Genomic DNA, 18566 nt, shown 5'->3' on the forward strand with positions numbered 1-18566 from the left:
TTTTTTGTTTGGGGAACTAGCAAGTTCAAGTTACTTGTGTCAGTGGCTTAGTGATTCCTCCTAGTGACGGTTCGATACTCTCATTGTAGATGTCAGACACTAGTCTCATCGCTCTGTTGTTGATATTGTTGATGATGTTGATGAGTGTGAGTCGTGTTTGAGGTTCGCATTGTGAAGCAGAGAAAGAAATAGACGAGGAAATACGGATGTCATTGAATGTTTAATTTTATTATTTGACGGTATTCCCGCGCGATGTCTCACTGGAAGTACGCAAAAACTTGCGATCTTTGCCATTGATGATCACCTCGTGATTACCGCAATCGTGGATGACGAGCTAACCACTACTACTAATGCTACTGTATTATTTATGAAAGTGCTTAAAGTGGTGGTTTTCTTGTTGCGGCTTAGAAGATAAACAGTTCGTATAAATATTAACACTACTTGCAATGGATTCTCCAAGGCACTGATAGGTCCCGAACCGAATAAGAATCCCATTTGTCCAACTGATTGCCTCTCTCGGATGCTTCCAATGCAAGTATTTGGTGAAGGTGCTAACAGGTTTGTAGATAAGCGTGCATTTCTCTGTTGGATCAACAGTAGTTGGATTTTTACTAGATAATAACACTAATAACCGGAAAAGTAAACTGGAGAAATCTGACTAATTTAATGTTAGCTAACTTGTTGATTGAATACTGTCAAAATAATTGCCTTAAAAACTACAAAGTGTACTTTTCCCAGAGAACTCCTCAACCAGTATGTGCTGTTACTACGAGGCAGGCAATCTCAGTCCGGAATGCAAAATCCCATGGGTGACCTCCCTCATCTGACGTTCATTTGCTGTAGTCCACAACTGCCCCACAACAATATTTCATATTGATGGGATTCACGCGAGTCCGGATTAATACCGGTTCTTGGGAGATGCTGCTTAGAAATGCAAATTGCGGTTATCGCCGGGCCGTAACGCGTTGCATAATTACTCAAGTGTGTGTGTGCAGCGTGAATCGCAAGGTGACAGAAATGTTTATGCATGGGCTTCGAGAGGAGCAGCCCTTTGATGTTGAGAAGCTGGTAAAAGTGGTTTTATTAAGTATGTTTGTAGAATATCTTTAAGAGAATAATTATAAATCAACTAAAAATATAATTTGGCCAATTTTAGTCAACCTTTTGTTCTTATAACTCAATGCCGGCACCCACACTCTAATTAAGCAGAAATTAAGTGACAGTAGCAGAACGACTCGAAACTGTGCCAGGGCAAAGTCACAAAGAACACCGCAAGATCACAAAGAGTACAACCACAGCCTCTTACTACCAGAAGCTACAAAAACAGCCGTCGTCAGTGTTGAGTCTGCAGACTGACTGACTGGCAAATTACATGCCATGCGAAGTTGGTTGGAGTTGTGCTCTCCCGTCACAAGTAAATTTACATCTCAGTAAATTTTAAAACCAACATGAAACTTTTGTCAAGATGTCACGTCGCCAACGAGCTGGGTAATTCCCTTTCAGTCAGTTGAGTTGCCGCTTTTTCTTAACTTCATTTCCGACCTCCTGGCAAATTTGCAGTGCTGTAAAACATAAGTTTATTGCATCGCGTACACCGACTGACTGTGACTGTGCTGTGGTCACCACATTCCAGTCCAGCCGTGGCACGTGGTTGAGATTTGGAGACGCAAATTCAACAGTTGGAATCTTTACTTATTCAATATCTCGGAGTGTTTCCCCACCTCGCCATCGGGGGGCCATACAGATTTAACCTGTTGCCAAGTTTCAAGATTTTTGTTTTGATTCCACCTAATTAAATATGCAGAACACGATGACACCATCCAGCTTTATACGAGAGCTTCATTTGGGCCAGGCACCGTGTGTGAGAGGTAAGTGACACACACATTGCACACACGATCGTCGTGTCATTTGTAAGTCGTTCCCAAGAGGAGATAGTTGTCTTAAATGGCGGAACAAGTATGAATCCGATATGGCACAGAAGCAACAGTTGGACCTGTACGTATTATTGGTTTGAATAAATTAAACCTGTAACCTACCAACGCCATTTTTTCAATTTTACTTCTCTAATTTTACGTTTTTGTTTGTTATTTATTAAATTTTGATATTCATTTATCTTGTTTGGTATTTGTTTTTCATTAGTTGTTTCAGGCCATCTCGAATTATTTCTTTTTGCATATTTGATGTTTTTCATAATTATTCAGGACGTTTTAAAAGTATTTTTCACATTTTAACACATTTTTCATTCGATAGGTTAGTTCCCTCAAATCATATTGAAAGCCTAATGCTAAACTCGAGAGAACAATACCACCAACTCTCATAATCAAAAACAATTCGTTCATCCGTATGCAGAAACGATAAATCTCAAGCAAGCAGCGATGGAAGAATCATCATCAAAAGAAAATCTTTTGACGCTCGAACGAAACGCTCATCAAGAGAAAAACTCGAAAGGGACGTTGGCTCTCTTCTCTCGCGTACGAAAGTTCGGCAATAGGAATCTCTAAAAACATTATCTTAATTATTCGGCGGAACATCTATGTCACTACTACACCCAAAACTGGGCAGCGTCCGAGAGAATAATGGCCTCGAGTCGAGAGAATAGTGGTACAACTCGAGATGGGCGAGAGAATTATTCCCTCGAGGTTCATTTGCAAAAAAAAGTTCATCCGTCAAAACAAAAAAACCAAAAGTGTCAACTACAGGAATCGAACCTTTGATAAACTAACCCAAAGACTTGACTGTCTCGGCTACCACAGCTTGGTTACCAAGGAGTGGTCAGAGTTCGATGTATGACACTTGTTTGGAGATTTATTGTATCAACTAACGTATATGCACATTTGCTATTTTGGTGTGAGTGGGTAGCATAATTCTTTCGATTTTGGCACTGAGCCCTCAATAAATTTTGAGGGAACGATTCTCCTGACTCTGAATTTTGGGTGTATACTTGCAATTGTACACGACGAAAAACGACCTGTCACTTATTTTAGATGGGCAATGTGTGTAAAAATAACGAAATAAATAAATTTAACAGGAAATTTTCCGAAAATTTCAGCCGATTGATTTCTTTCAAGAAGTTCGGGAGCGATTTTCTTTTTCGTGTTTCACCTCCTCTCCCCTTCTGTCTTAGGCGAGGTTGAGAGGATAAGTCTTAGAGAATTTTGAGTGCACAACATTTTTTTTAATAAATTTAGTTCTTAAGGTATTTTCTTGTTATACAAAAATAAAATCTCCCGATAGAAAAATATTAGTGAACATTAAATAAGTTGAAAGCATTTTTAATACGTTTTCTGAGAACATGTTTAAACATGTTTGGACAATTTCTAATTTTTATAGGAAAGTACCACACATTTATACCTAAAACAAATCTATTTCAAACTTAAGCCGATGCAAATATTTTTAAAAGTTTATGTACCTTGCCTTGCATCACTTTTTTTATGTACATACCTTGCCTCTGGCGAAACTCAAGGGAATAGGTGGGATTATTTAAATAACAAGCGATTGTTTCTACATTTCCATGAAATTTTTTTCAATATAAACAGCTACAGTTGTTTTACAATCATTAGTTTATTAAAATCTTATTTTCGACGAATTTTTTTTATTATTTTTTTTTTTGCGAAATTTGTTATGAGAAATATTTCCAAGAATGAGCATTTATTTTTTCAGAAATTGCATTTTAATATTTTTATGATTTCGATGATACTTTGAGACGGCTTCAGCGTTAGTTACGATATTTATGAATGTACCCCAGACCAATTTAGAACAAAATTCTGGCGAATGGGACAGTGATGCCAATGTTTCAAACAAAATCATGATTTATAAAAATGTGGAAAAAAGTCAAAAACGAGGTTTTCTCTACAATAAAAAATAGCGTGGCATTGAATTTCAGCCATTGTCAAATTGTAATAATTTTAATCTGCTAAAAAGCTGTGTTAAATAAGCTATTCACCGTTTTAAATTCTATTTTAAAATGGTTTAAGTAATTGCACATATTTTGTTTGAACTTTTTTTTCGCTATCTGATTTTATTGGGTTAAGTTTGAAAAAAGAAAAATCAGAAATGCCAGATTTGCAAATATTCTTCCATCCATATCTTACAGTGCAGCGGTTCAGGTCGGAAAATTTATTTTCCAAAAAATTGTGGAATTTGTTAGCCTTGTTGTTTTCATAAGAGTTGTTGCAAATGGGAAGGGGCAACTTTTGGATTGGTTGAAAATTAAGGTGGTTCACGATTAGGGTGGTTTTAAAAATCTAACTTTTCCGGAATATTTTTGGTTTTTTTTTGTTTTCTAAAATAGTTGTTGGGCTTGCCAATCCAAGCAACTTTGTCAAAGACACCAAAATTTTATTTCGCAATCTACGCCTTCTACGACACCTTCTATCGAGTCTGAACATTACCTAAACTGACTTCTACAGTAAATTTCATAACAACCTATGAGTCATGGGTTTCCATGCAGATAGGACCTTTTGAAAATTTAATCTAGACATGAAGTGATTTTTTTAATTTCAAAAAAGATTTTTGTTCAAATGCAAATGTGTTGTTCTTTTCTATTAAAAAAACATAAACTTTTCCATTACATGTTTGCATGTTTATAAATAGTCCCACTAACGTTTATCAGCTAATAGTGCCTCATTTTTATCATCTTTCGACCATCACACACTAACAAACCAGCCCCAATTACTGCAGTGCAACCGACTCTCTACCCAACTCAATTTCTGTTGTTCCACTGATATTATTCGATAACAACATGTCACAGCGATTAGTAATCAAAACACACAGCGCCGACGACGAGCCGCACCATAAATCTGGAGCAACATTTGAAAGGGGCGGTACGACATTGCTCTTACGGCCTTTCGTCCCATTTAAACGCGTGTAATGAAAGGCCGTAAGAGCAATGTCGTACCGCCCCTTTCAAATGTTGCTCCAGAAATAAGCCATGTGGGTTAGGGCAATGATACTCCTCCGGCTCCAGTCCGCGAATGCTTGGCTCTAGTTATGTTTGTGACAGCCGAGCTGGAAGTGAGCTGGGCCTCTTTCATAGTGGTTGTAGAATCAAACGGGCCCGATCAAAGTCGAAAACAAAGAAGAAGCTCCGTCATGTTTAGGGTGTGTTCTCACCGGTGGAATACTACCCGTTGCGTTGTTGTAGTAGTAATTGAACTCTGCATTACTAATGCATGAGAAGAGAGTCCGTCATCAGAACCGTGATTGCGTACAGCTGATTCACGATGCGTGTTCCAGCAATCTTCAGCTATCAGTCAAACAAACTGACAAGTCATGAGTTTGCATGCACAAGACACACTAGGAAGACACTAGCCAACACTGGATAACTTAAACAATCAAACTTATCAGTATTAATTACTTTTTCTACTACTCCACCAGTATAGCTCCGGATTCTCCGGAAGTCAACACTAGTTCAAGCACCTCGCACAAAGCTTTACAGTCACGCACGGTTGAACCCACGACGACGACGACCTACGCGAAACCGGGGGATCTACGGGCAAAACCTGAACCGGAATATCCCACAGAGAAGAGACTTCGACTGCAGGTGACGGAATTAAGCACCCGCGACCGTAAGACACAAAAGTACCAAAATACGACGCAGCAAAAAAACGCGATCCAGCCGCGAACCGACGACGTCAACGATGTACTGGCGATTGGTTCATTGGTTGGGGGGGCTTCGCTGACACAATACCAGTGGGTTGAGTCGGTGGAGCTCGGCTCTCCTTCTCTCGTGCACGCGCTCTCCACAAAATGATTGCAGTTAGTCAGCGGCTGTCAGTGGACTCATGCCGCCACCAATATATCGAGAATAGGTCAGCGATACAGCGAGGCGATCTCGTGTAGGAAGTTGTACTGATGTGAGTTAGGGATGGTCACATATAAAAATGAGATCCGAGTTGGATTCAAACCGACGTGTTGAGGATCAACCATCGCTCACTGTACAATTTGCGCTAAAATGGTTTCGAAATAATCAATTTTTTCTAACGGTTTCTACCCTTGATCAACCCTATCCAACAATCATCAACTTGTGACTCAACCTGTGCAGAAACAAACTTATACAAAGACACCGATCTACCGGCGTTCAATACAAACAATCATACAATCCAAAAACTTCGGTTTCGTCAGGTTGTGTTTACAGATAAGTCAGTTTGCCGTACGATCATCGTCAGCTGAGACAAACCCCGCGATGAATGAGCAAAATGTGCTTGTGTGCGTCGCTCGTTGCGATGATCAGCAAAGAATCGCAAAACCGCGTTGCTTCAAGTAGTGTGGGAGAATTGGCAAAGATTGCACTGCGCGGTGCCCGAATAGTGTAAAATGACAAATACAATAAATTCCTTGGCAATTTTGTAAGGTTTTATAGATACAAAGTTATAAGTAAGTAAAAAAAAAGTATTTCTTTGAAAATTTACAAAGGCAGTGCCAACAATAGAGGGATGTTCCAATCTGCACCAAACTTGGAATTTCCATTAACTATCGATAGACAAACTTTAAGTACATAAAGTCCTCAACCCCAGATTTTCTTAAAATTTAAGAGTTCTCGTTTCCAATGCTTTTTGAAGTTTCAGAATTAGTTTATTATTTGTTAATGTTTAGATCGAAACTCGTTTTCATAGAGGCGGAATAATGTTTTATTTAAATATTTTTGTGGAAGCAGAACTTAACATACTTTTAAAGTTACTTTGAGTTGCCAAAGCAAATATCAATTGCTAATTACTTGTTTGGTGATAGAGAAAATAACAATACAGTTTCATCATAAAATTAAATGAAAGCATAAAATTACCCAATCACAGGGGCGCCGACTAGTCCAAAATGTTGGGGGGGCACGGTTGTTTTTGGAAGTGGCGATTAGATGTTAAAGTTTCTTGTGTATCACGAATTTTAATAATTTTATTACGATGTGATACGATTTTTTTCATCCGGAATCCATTTTTAAAAAGATAATTTATCAAAACAAGATTGAGAATGTTAATTGGGGGGAATTTTTTATATGTTTGGAAGGCGAATTCCTTCTCATTGGCATATTCTCACTTATTATCTAGAAGTAACAGTCAATAATAAAAATAAATAATTTAAACTTCAGAAATTTAAAAATACAAATACTCATTTTAAAAACATTCATTTTTCAAATCTGCAACTTAGAAAAAAAATAACAGATACACAAAATTCAATGCTTCAAAATTAAAAAAAAAACGGTATAAAAATTCCAGGGTTAAAAAAACTCATGGCTTGAAAATGATAAGAAATCAAAAGCAGAAATTCAGAAATTTAAGCAATCAGAAATTTAGAAATAACAATAAAATTCAATGTTTTAAAAAAATCGAAAATTTCAAAATTATGATACATCAATTAATTTTTTAAGAATTTAAGAATTTAAGAATTTAAGAATTTAAGAATTTAAGAATTTAAGAATTTAAGAATTTAAGAATTTAAGAATTTAAGAATTTAAGAATTTAAGAATTTAAGAATTTAAGAATTTAAGAATTTAAGAATTTAAGAATTTAAGAATTTAAGAATTTAAGAATTTAAGAATTTAAGAATTTAAGAATTTAAGAATTTAAGAATTTAAGAATTTAAGAATTTAAGAATTTAAGAATTTAAGAATTTAAGAATTTAAGAATTTAAGAATTTAAGAATTTAAGAATTTAAGAATTTAAGAATTTAAGAATTTAAGAATTTAAGAATTTAAGAATTTAAGAATTTAAGAATTTAAGAATTTAAGAATTTAAGAATTCAAGAATTTAAGAATTTAAGAATTTAAGAATTTAAGAATTTAAGAATTTAAGAATTTAAGAATTTAAGAATTTAAGAATTTAAGAATTTAAGAATTTAAGAATTTAAGAATTTAAGAATTTAAGAATTTAAGAATTTAAGAATTTAAGAATTTAAGAATTTAAGAATTTAAGAATTTAAGAATTTAAGAATTTAAGAATTTAAGAATTTAAGAATACGATCAAAAACGTTGTAAAATAGATTCCCATTACTCTATAATGCTGATTTCCTGAAAATTTTCTTTTTTTAGTATTATTTTCTACTCCCTGATCTTTTGGCATATTTTTTGAGGGTGCAGTTAAAATTTCTATAGCCTTTTTATTTTTTTAAATCGATCATAAATTGCAAAAGGCGATACACTTGTGTTTTTTTTAGATTTTAATGTGGAATTGTCTCAGATTATGTTTAAATTTGTCGGTTTCTCAGTAAAGCGGTGCGCTAGTTTTCAAACATTTACTTTTTTTGAATCAATTGTATTTTTCGGCTAAAATTGGTACAGAACGGTTAACGGTTAACAAATGTATTTGAAATCTTTTCAAATCCTTTCTAAAATTACCCAAAAAATTATCGAATTTATCAGCATTTTTGTAAATTTAATGCAGTCAACAAATGACCATTTTGAAAAGTGTTTCAGTTTATACTCGCTAAATCCTGATCTACAATGGCAAATCGCAGAATGCTGCGGTTGAAAACTTGATGATTGTTTTCGTAAGAGTTTGCTTAAGTTTGATTGTAGATGAGGTGCTATGGAAAAAGTACATTGATTTTGTTTTTGGAACAACTTGCACAGATAGAAATATTATTAGCAAATCCGTAAAATCTATGTTGACGACATCTCTCAAATCATATACCGCTGTGCTCTTGTACTACACAGAAAAAAAATGTGAATTTACTCGACACGGAAAAAATGAATCACATGTAAACTCAGTTGATGTAAACTTGAGATTCGACGTAAACGGTTAAATCACACGTAAAATCATGTTCTTACGTATAATTTGTTGCAAATTTACATCAAATTGAATTTAAATTTAAATGTTTAATGACGTGCAAAAGTGTTACATCATAAATGATGTAACATTCGGAAATATTTTTTTGTGTGTAAGCTTACTGATTTTCCTAGAGAGCACAGTGGTATAGATAAAACGTTGTCGATTTAGAAAAAAAAGCATCTAAATCCAGAAAATTGTAAACAATTTTGTTCAAAAAATTTCAGCGATTTCGAAAACAACAAATGTTTTTGAACTATTTTGCGGATTCGCTTACAAGAATTCTATCAGTGTGTACAAACAATGTTCCATTTAAGTTTTAGATATTATTTTCAATTATTTCTGTGATTTTTTTTTATAACTGAAATAAGAATATTTTTCTTCCAAAATTTCTGGGGGGGCACAATGTATGGGCTGCCCCCCCAGCCAAATTTTAGGGGGGGCAAAAAGTGCCGTGCCCCCCCAGAGTCGGCGCCCCTGCCCAATCATAAAAAATACCTAATGAATCGTAAACCGGACTTTGATTGATAGGTTTAATTTTTTTCTGGAACCATATTAAGCTTGGTAGATAAGTGTTCAAAGTTCCTTAAGAATCAGTTTTCAAAAAACTTTGAAAAGTTTGGAAAGTTAGTTAAATATAATCAGGAAAATTCTCAAAGTAATGTTTTTCTCAACAAAAATGAGTTCAAATAGAAAACTTTACTTAATCCACCTTCGGGTGGTTGGTGCCTTCCTCACATTCATAAGGTGAATACACTACACAGCCTCAAAAAAGTGTATAAATAACACTTATTTTTATCAAAATATCTGAGATCCGGCCTAAAAAAAACTGTATTAAAAACATTAAAGTAATTATAACTTTTGATAGGGTTGTCAGATTTTCAATCCTTTGGACTCTCTGGAAAGATCTCTTGATTACCCATCCAACGATAGGTCGGATGGTAGATTCGGACAGCGTTTTCATAAAATATGCGAGATCCGGCCTCTAAAAAGTGTATAAATAACACTTAAGTGGTTATAACTCTTGACAGGTTCATCAGATCTTCAACGTTTTGGGCTCGTTGAAAGGTTTTTTCAATACCCTTTAAAAATGTATAGCATGACGAGTTTTCTTACAAAAACCACCCTTTTTACAATCTTTCGAAGTTTAACTAAAATCGTTTTTTAAGCATAACTTTTAAACTTAAACTTCATAATATTAACTAGGGTCTTTAAAAACCCCAAGACGGATCGAATGAGACCAATACGGTCCAAATCGGTACAGCCAGTCCGGAGATAGTCGTGTGCACATTTTTCGGTGCACGGACTTACAGACATACACACGCACAGACATTTGTTCAGAATTTGATTCTGAGTCGATAGGTATACGTGAAGGTAGGTCTACGAGGTCGAATAAAGAAGTTCACTTTTCGAGTAATTTTATAGCCTTTCCTCATTGAGGTGAGGAAGGCAAAAAGCACTGCATCATCGTATGTGTTGGACAATTTTACACAAAGAACAGTTTAAATTAGTTTTCAAGTAATAAGTTTTAATTGTTATAAAATCCGAATTCAAAAATATTAGGGCGTCCAATTTTCCCGGGTTTTGAATTTCCCGGGAAACGGGAAAAATAATTTTGGAATCCCGGGAATTCCCGGGATCCCGGGAAATTTATGAAGCAGTCATAAAATCTATGTTTTCATTATATTTGTTATGGTTTTCTAGCTTAAATCATAGAATAAGCACAAAACTGTTAATTGATGATAAGCTACACTTCAATCTGAACAAGGATAGCAGTCTTTAGATAGTTTAAAACATATTAAAAAAGTTCTTTGATGTGCTTTGGAATTTAAATTAACCACAATTTTTAATATAATTCTTTTATTTATTTATTTATTTATTCATATAACATGAGCTTAAACAATTTCATTGAAACTGTCTAAAATTACAGCATACTATGTAACACATTGGATAAGTTCACAATTTTATGTTTTATATTTAAAACATATTTTAAATATTATCTTTAAGTCACTACCGACAACTTGGAATAATCGGGACTGCATTCTGAATAGATACAGGAGATTTTAAAGCAATAGATTTGGAAATCGGTGTACCAATTGTTTTTTCTGTTCCTGTTGTAACCGAAATCAATCAAAACAATCAGAACATCATTAAAAAAAATTGCTTGAACAGCTTCGTTATATTTGCCCTGATTTGCTCCAGATGCCGGTTTTTGATGAAAAGTTAAATAATTTAAAGCATTTTGCGGATCTGTAAGCAAAAATTTTTAACAATTTTCCCCAATAAGCCAAATTAATGCTGATATATGCCGAATACAGATTTTAATGCTTTAAAATTCATATAAATTACTAAGTATTCAACTGTTGATCTATTTCCACAACCAAATCTGAATTTCTAGACCAAAATTTGATATGTTGTAAATTTCGGGAATTCCCGGGACAAAATATTAAAAATCCCGGGATTCGGGAATTCCCGGTTTTGGAAAAATCCCGGGATTTTTGTCCCGGGAATTCCCGGGATGGACACACTAAAAAATATCTTCATTTTTATAGGCATTTTGAGTACATCAAGTTGCATAGTAAATTTGGATTTTTTTTAAATTTATGCTACAAAATTGGTTTTAGTGACAAAATTTTTATTATGCAAAAACTTATTTCTAATGATCAAATTTGGAAGTTTTTTACTGAACCTAAAATGAATAAACATTCGATAAACAAATTATTAGTCTAAGTTGCAATCATTCATCAAACAAAGATTTCTCGCTTACTTTTTCAAAAGTTCTTATGTACCTATGAAATCCATGGCGCATTGGATGTTTTGTAATAGTACTCTAGATTTATTTGTGAATTTTTCAAATGAATCATTCAAACTAACCTTACTAATAATCTATTTGTCGTAATAAATTGAATATGCCCTAGGGTGACAAGAAAAATTTAAAATTTTGTAAAATCTGAAGTGATTCCCCCTGCCTGGATTCTTTAGGTAATGATAAATAACTGTGCAAATTTTAAGCCAAATCGGTTAAGGTTAAGAGGTCGCTATAGATTGATGAAGATTATATGAGAAAAATCGCGAAAATGTATGGGAAAACATCACTTCAGGATTTTGGCAGCAAGTGACCTTTTCCCAAATAGTTTTTTTTTTTTCAATTGTGTTTCAAAATTGTTATTATGAAACCGGGGTGACATTAAAAGTCACTGTTTTTCTTACAAATTTAGGCTAATAGTGGGCATATTTGGATATCAATAAAAAAAATCGACATCAGGGATACCCTCTGATTCGATTCTTTAAGCAAAAATAAGTATCTGTGCAAATTTGGGATATAGGAAGTATATGAGAAAATACTTTTTACTAAAAAAATCACCAAAAATCAGGATCATCTCGGATCGTTTCGCACCCTTGGACAAAGTTGTAGGAAATAAAATTTCCTACAAGAATCTTACACTTGGACATTTTTGGCCGAGACCCACGCCATCTGGCAGAAAAATACTAAAACGATGTTTTTCTGCATAATTTTTTGCGATTTTCCCCATATAAACTTCAGCGATAAAAAGCGACCCCTTAACCTTTCCGATTTGGCTCAAAATTTGCACAGATACTTATTTTTGCCTAAGAAATCGAACCAGAGGGTGTCCCTGATGTCGATTTTTTTTATTGTCATCCTTATATGCCCACTATTAGCCTAAAATTTGTAAGAAAAACGGTGAGGTCACCACGGTTTCATAATACCAATTTTGAAACACAATTGAAAAAAAACTATTTGGGAAAAACGTACATGGATTGTGTGGCCTACCGCAGAACATGTTTAAAAATATAAATCTTGAGACAAGTCCTATCGTTCGAATAATATTTGAGAAATAAATTGGAATTTTATTAATGTCATACAGGTTTACGGTAATTTGGCAAAAAATATAATTCATCACTTCTGGCCAAATAACTATTTTTAACTTTGTTATTTTGTAGTTAAGACGTTACCTTATCAAACTTTAGGTAGTTGGTGCCTTCTTTCATTTAATTAAAAAGATTTGTTTTTCAAAGTTCCTACCTTTTAATGTGTCTCTTTTGAAATTTTAGAATTACAAATTAGTCAAATATTTAGTTTTAGTCATTTTGTAATAATATGTTTGCTGTTAAGTCTGTGATACTGAATTCTTAGAGGATAAAATCTAAAATCTGATAAGCCTCCCTCCTCTAAAATTGCTCTTCGTGCCCGCAAACAACAATCACCGTCATGAGCGCCCAACAATCAGCTGCAAGTGGCAAAAGCATCAACATCAGCCCTAAAATACTCAAAGTGGCCAGCATGCTGGAAATAATGGGTCTACAATGCGCGCTTGCACAACGGGACGTGAGACACGTGGTGGTGCAGCTCAGTTCATTACCGGGATGATTGTTCAATGTTCACGGTTCGGGCACCGCCGGAAACCGGACGGCGGTTGTGCTGGGTGGACCTCAACCGGAAGCAGACCACACGTGGGAAACATGAGTTGCGCTTTCGCCCTTTGGCGGCCAAATTGGACACGTGTTGGGCTGCTTATTTTTTTGAGGTTATGTTTAATCAATGTGAACTCACTGAACTGAACTGGACTTTTTTTTTTAATTTGAGTTTCAACTGGTTTGAACATCTACAGATCATAACTATAGGGTGAAGTATCTTCCCAGATAAGTGCTAATCATTTGATTACCAAGTTAGAAACAAAGCTCTCTCGGGAGACCAAGTTGGCTAATTAGCAGCTTAAGCACGAGACTTTCACAAGCCGCATAAGACTGGAAATGTGGGTTTGAACTTTGGGCGGTTCATCCATGTGGATGATATTGCCGTTAAAGGAAGTGGTTAAGTTGGGTGCTATAATTAGGATCACCCCGATGATGACGCAGATACACCTATTCCCATGCGGGCCTTTGAAGCTTTTTCAAGGGCACCCGGCAAGAGCAGTGCTATTTTCGGGCAGAAATTTAGAAATATTAACGCTCATCACACCGGAATGTGCGTGTTGTTAATGGTTCTTCGATGACGTTTTCAATTCCGATGCTCGAAATGCGTTGTGCTGGTAAAAATAAACAGGAAGCACGCACATATCTTTCAGTGAAGAACCGCAAGCACAAAATTCTTTATTTATATTGTCTATACAATCCAAACTCGATTATCCGAAGGCCTTGGCAAAATTTCACTTCGGATAATCGAATCACGAAAAAAATATTTTTTTCGTTGTCTTATTTTTGATTGCTTAGCTTAAGTATGACCCCTAAACTACTCTATAGTGATTAGGAATTTTCAAATCCAAGATGGCGGCCAAAATGACGATGATGAAATATTGAAAAAAAAAATCAGTTTTTAATTTTACAGGCAATCAACCATTCCAATTAGTCTAAAATGGGGTCACAGAACTCGAATTAGATGTTTAAAGTAAGAAAATAAAAAAAAAAACGAAAAAAAAATGTTTTGTTCGTGATTCGATTATTCGAAGTCAAACCTTCGGATAATCGAAACTTCGGAAAATCGAGGCTTCGGATAATCGAGTCTGGACTGTATTGTTTTGAACTTTGGGCGCCCTGTAAACTGTTCCGAATATGAGGGATGACAGTTCTCTGAGATTTCGGTCATTCGATTTTTTTTGTATTTTTTAATCCGACTGAAACTTTTTTGGTGCCTTCGGTATGCCCAAAGAAGCAATTTTGCATCATTAGTTTGTCCATATAATTTTCCATACAAATTTGGCAGCTGTCCATACAAAAATGATGCATGAAAATTCAAAAATCTGTATCTTTTGAAGGAATTTTTTTATCGATTTGGTGTCTTCAGCAAAGTTGTAGGTATGGATACGGACTATACTGGAAAAAAATGATACACGGTAAAACAAATTTGGTGATTTTTTATTTAACTTTTTGTCACTTAAACTTGATTTGCACTCCTCCGTGTACGCACGAGTGCAAGCAGCAGTCAAGTGCTCAGTGCTCCATCGTTTTTTCGAAATTTTACGCCGTATTTACCGGGATTAGCCGCGAGTTTGCTCCTGCAGCATGCCAAGGGCCGGCCGTGGCCGTGGCAGTTCGAGTGCGGCCTCGAAAAACCCGCGAAGTTCGTCTACCGGCCGTGTGCAAAAAGGTAAACAACCCAACGCCGCGTCGTCCGCCATCGCGCCGGGGAGTGTGTGCGCCAAAGGATTCGACCCCAAGTTATTACACGCTAACTACCGCGTCCAGGATCGCAGCCCTATTAGGCTCCGTTCAGCTACTTCCGGCAATCCGTCGACCGATGGCGCTTCAACATCCGCCAACATTCCCACCAGTAACAAGTTCGCGAGACTGAGTGACGAGGAAAGCAACAACAACAACACCGACGGTAGCACTACCGACGACGACGACGACGACGGTCGTACACGGAAGAAAGTGATTTCGCCAAAAAAAGTAATTACTCCAAAGGAACGACGACCACCACCAATTTTCGTTTTGGACACGTTGGCGGACGATGTTGACGAGCAGCTGGAAGGCCTCGTGTACTGCCTCAAAATAGGTAAATCGTCAGTGCAAGTGTTCACGTTTGACCAAAAGAACTTCGACCTGGTTGTGGAGAAATTGAAGCGTAAAAACTTCAAATTCTACACATTCGACCCCGTGCAGAAGACCGCTGTTAAGATCGTCTTGCAGGGGTACCAAGACCGCCCGACCTCCGTCCTCAAGGAGCACCTCTCGGGTGTCGGAATAACGCCGCGAGACATAAAAGTCCTCTCGCGGAAGACAACAGTCACAGGTACACACACACTGTACCTGTTGTACTTCGATCGCGGCACCGTCAAACTTCAAGACCTGCGGCGGACTAAGGCGTTGGACGGGTTTTGGGTAAACTGGCGGTTCTACTCAAAGAACCCGTCGGACGCAGCACAATGCCACCGTTGCCAGAAATTCGGCCACGGCTCGCGGAACTGCAACCTCCCGCCCCGCTGTGTGAAGTGCGGTGAAACACACCTCTCTGAGGCGTGTGCACTGCCGTGCAAGGCGGACCTGGGGGACAAGGCAGAGCAAACCAAGGCGCGCATAAAGTGTGCGAACTGCGGCGGTAACCATACCGGTAATTACCGCGGATGCGTCGCGCGGAAGTCCTACCTCGAGGAGCAGGAAAAGAGGAAGAAGAAAGCAGCAGCGTCCCATCCTCCTCAGCGAAGTACGAGCGCAGCCGTTCCTGCAGCTGGCCAGCGTATGGTTCCAGCGGACAACCCAGCGTTCCCTCCTGGATGGGGGCGGTCGTTTGCGAGCGTGGTCGCTGCCGGTAGCGGCGATGCGACCCAGCAAGGAGTCACCGCGGAAGATCTCTTCACCCTGCCGGAGTTCTTTGCTCTCGCGGGGGAGATGATGACGCGGTTTCGGACCTGCCGTAACAAGGCGGAGCAATTTCTGGCCCTCGGGGAGCTGATGATCAAGCACATCTATAAAGGATAAAAAATTGTGATGTAGTTTTAAGCTTTCTCTATTTCTATCCCCTTTCCCTTGCAATTTTAGTAAGTTTTTTTTTCTTATCTTTTTCTTACTTTCGGTAACCCCTTAACTACAAGCAACAATTGTTCCAAAATGGATTATGATGTAACACACAGCTGAAAGGAACTCCAAAACTCTGTTATGTATTTCAAAAGAACTTATTGTATATTGATAATTCACCAATAAAACCGAATTGAAATTGAAAACTTGATTTGCAAAAAAACACTATTTTTTTTTTCATTTTCTGATATGTTTAAGGAGACATCAAATGCCATCTTTTCAGAAATTTCCAGGTTGTGCAAAAAATCATTGACCGAGTTATAAATTTTTTAATCAATACTGATTTTTTCAAAAAATTGAAATATTGGTCGCAAAAAAATTTCAACTTCATTTTTCGATGTAAAATTGAATTTGCAATCAAAAAGTACTTTAGTGAAATTTTAATAAAGTGCACCGTTTTCAAGTTAAATTCATTTTCAGGTGACTTTTTTGAAAATAGTCGCAGTTTTTCATTTTTTTTTAAACTAGTGCACATGTTTGCCCACTTTTGAAAAAAATATTTTTGAAAAGCTGAGAAAATTCTCTATATTTTGCTTTTATTAATTTTGTTAATACGACCCTTAGTTGCTGAGATATTGCCATGCAAAGGTTTAAAAACATGAAAATTGATGTTTTCCAAGTCTCACCCAAACAACCCACCATTTTCTAATGTCAATATCTCAGCAACTATTGATCCGATTTTCAATGTAAAAATATGAAACATACGTGAAATTTTCCGATTTTTTCGAAAACAATATTTTCAAAAAATTTAAACCAAGAATAACATTTCAAAAGGGTGTAATATTGAATGTTTGGCCCTTTTGAAATGTTATTCTTGATTTAAAAACTTGAAAAATATTTGTTTTGGAAAGATCGGAAAATTTCAGGAATGTTTTCTACTTTTTGATTGCAAATTTGATTTTACATCGAAAAATGATGTTGAAATTTTTTGCGATCAATATTTAGATTTTTTGAAAAAAACATATAAAAAAATCAAAAAATTAAAATGGTGTTTTCTAGCAAATCAAGTTTTAGTGACAAAAAGTTAAATAAAAAATCACCATTTTTTTACCGTGTATCGTTTTTTTCCAATGTAGTCCGTATCCATACCTACAACTTTGCTTTCGATAAAAAAATTCTTTCAAAAGATACAGATTTTTGAATTTTCACATATCATTTTTGTATGGACAGCTGCCAAATTTGTATGGAAAATTATATGGACAAACTAATGATGCAAAATGGCTTCTTTGGGCATACCGAAGGCTCCAAAAAAGTTTCAGCCGGATTGAAAAATACAAAAATTACAATTGAAGAATGAAGACCGTTTTCGTAGAGAATTGCTCACATGTTGAAAATTTAAGTCTTGTTTATCTCCAAGCTTTTGAACTGCTTTGCATGTTTTGTAACCGGAGGCGGTCGGTCGGATCGCATTGGCGTAATTAAACGAATGGCTTAAGCGCCACTCCCAGAGGGAGACCATTCATCATGTGCTGCTTTGCCCAGCTATGAGACCCTGCCACAGGGCGGGTGTATCCTTGATGCCAAAATTTGCGATTGAGAACGATCCGACTCATCCAAGAACTCGGCGGTTAGCCGAGGCGCTACAAACGGAAGAAAAAGATCGCAAACTAAAAAAAATACCTCAGATCTAGAAAACAAAAGATTGTACTTGCCCCGTTCTTATCATCACAGGTAGAAAATCTTCCCAATCAAATTTCCCCAGAACGCTTCAGAAGCCAGAATGGCGGAACCAAACATAAAAACTACCGCGAAAGTCGTGAAAAGATATCCCAGAAAACATCAGAAAAAACTACAAACTTACTCTAGAAACTCAAAAAAAAAACGTATATTCAGGTTCACATAATTCAGCACTACAATTTATTGTTTACAAAAAAATACTTCGGCCTACGAGATTCGATCCAGAGATCTTCTGCATGCTAGACTACCACGGTACCTCGGTACCACTCGAGTTTTCCTGTCTCTCTACCTGTTCATTTGCAGTGCACTGCTTGGCTAGTAGTGTGCGTTGGCTTGGGGGGCGAAATTCATTCGGGGATCGCTATAATATAATTCACTGGGGGGTTTTGCGATCACGCAACATAATATGGGGGTGGCTTATGTTGCCCACTGGGTTGGCGGGAAAAGGGTTGGCCAACGATCGATCATGCGCATGTCGGGGGAAAAAGTTCGTACTTACACTACCATGGTTTTACGTGTGTTGGTTGGCGATCCGGCGATCAGGTGGTGGCGCGCTTACAGCTTCGGCTACGGCGAGATGGTTCCGCCGGCGGCTAACAG

At 36.7% G+C, this 18566-nt stretch overlaps 1 protein-coding gene across 5 annotated transcripts in view; it reads right to left on the reverse strand.

Moving 5' to 3' along the window:
* LOC120421337 (protein GDAP2 homolog) overlaps positions 1-18566 on the reverse strand; it is a 150600-nt gene that overhangs the window by 84564 nt on the left and 47470 nt on the right. For all 5 annotated transcript variants that reach the window (XM_039584511.2, XM_039584512.2, XM_039584510.2 and 2 more), the window contains exon 2: positions 35-113. In XM_039584511.2, the coding sequence (XP_039440445.1) occupies positions 35-109 (75 nt within the window). In that variant the 5' untranslated portion in view covers positions 110-113. The remainder of the gene's footprint in view (positions 1-34; positions 114-18566) is intronic.

Source organism: Culex pipiens, chromosome 3, assembly GCF_016801865.2.
Source record: "Culex pipiens pallens isolate TS chromosome 3, TS_CPP_V2, whole genome shotgun sequence".
Taxonomy (NCBI): Eukaryota; Metazoa; Arthropoda; class Insecta; order Diptera; family Culicidae; genus Culex; species Culex pipiens.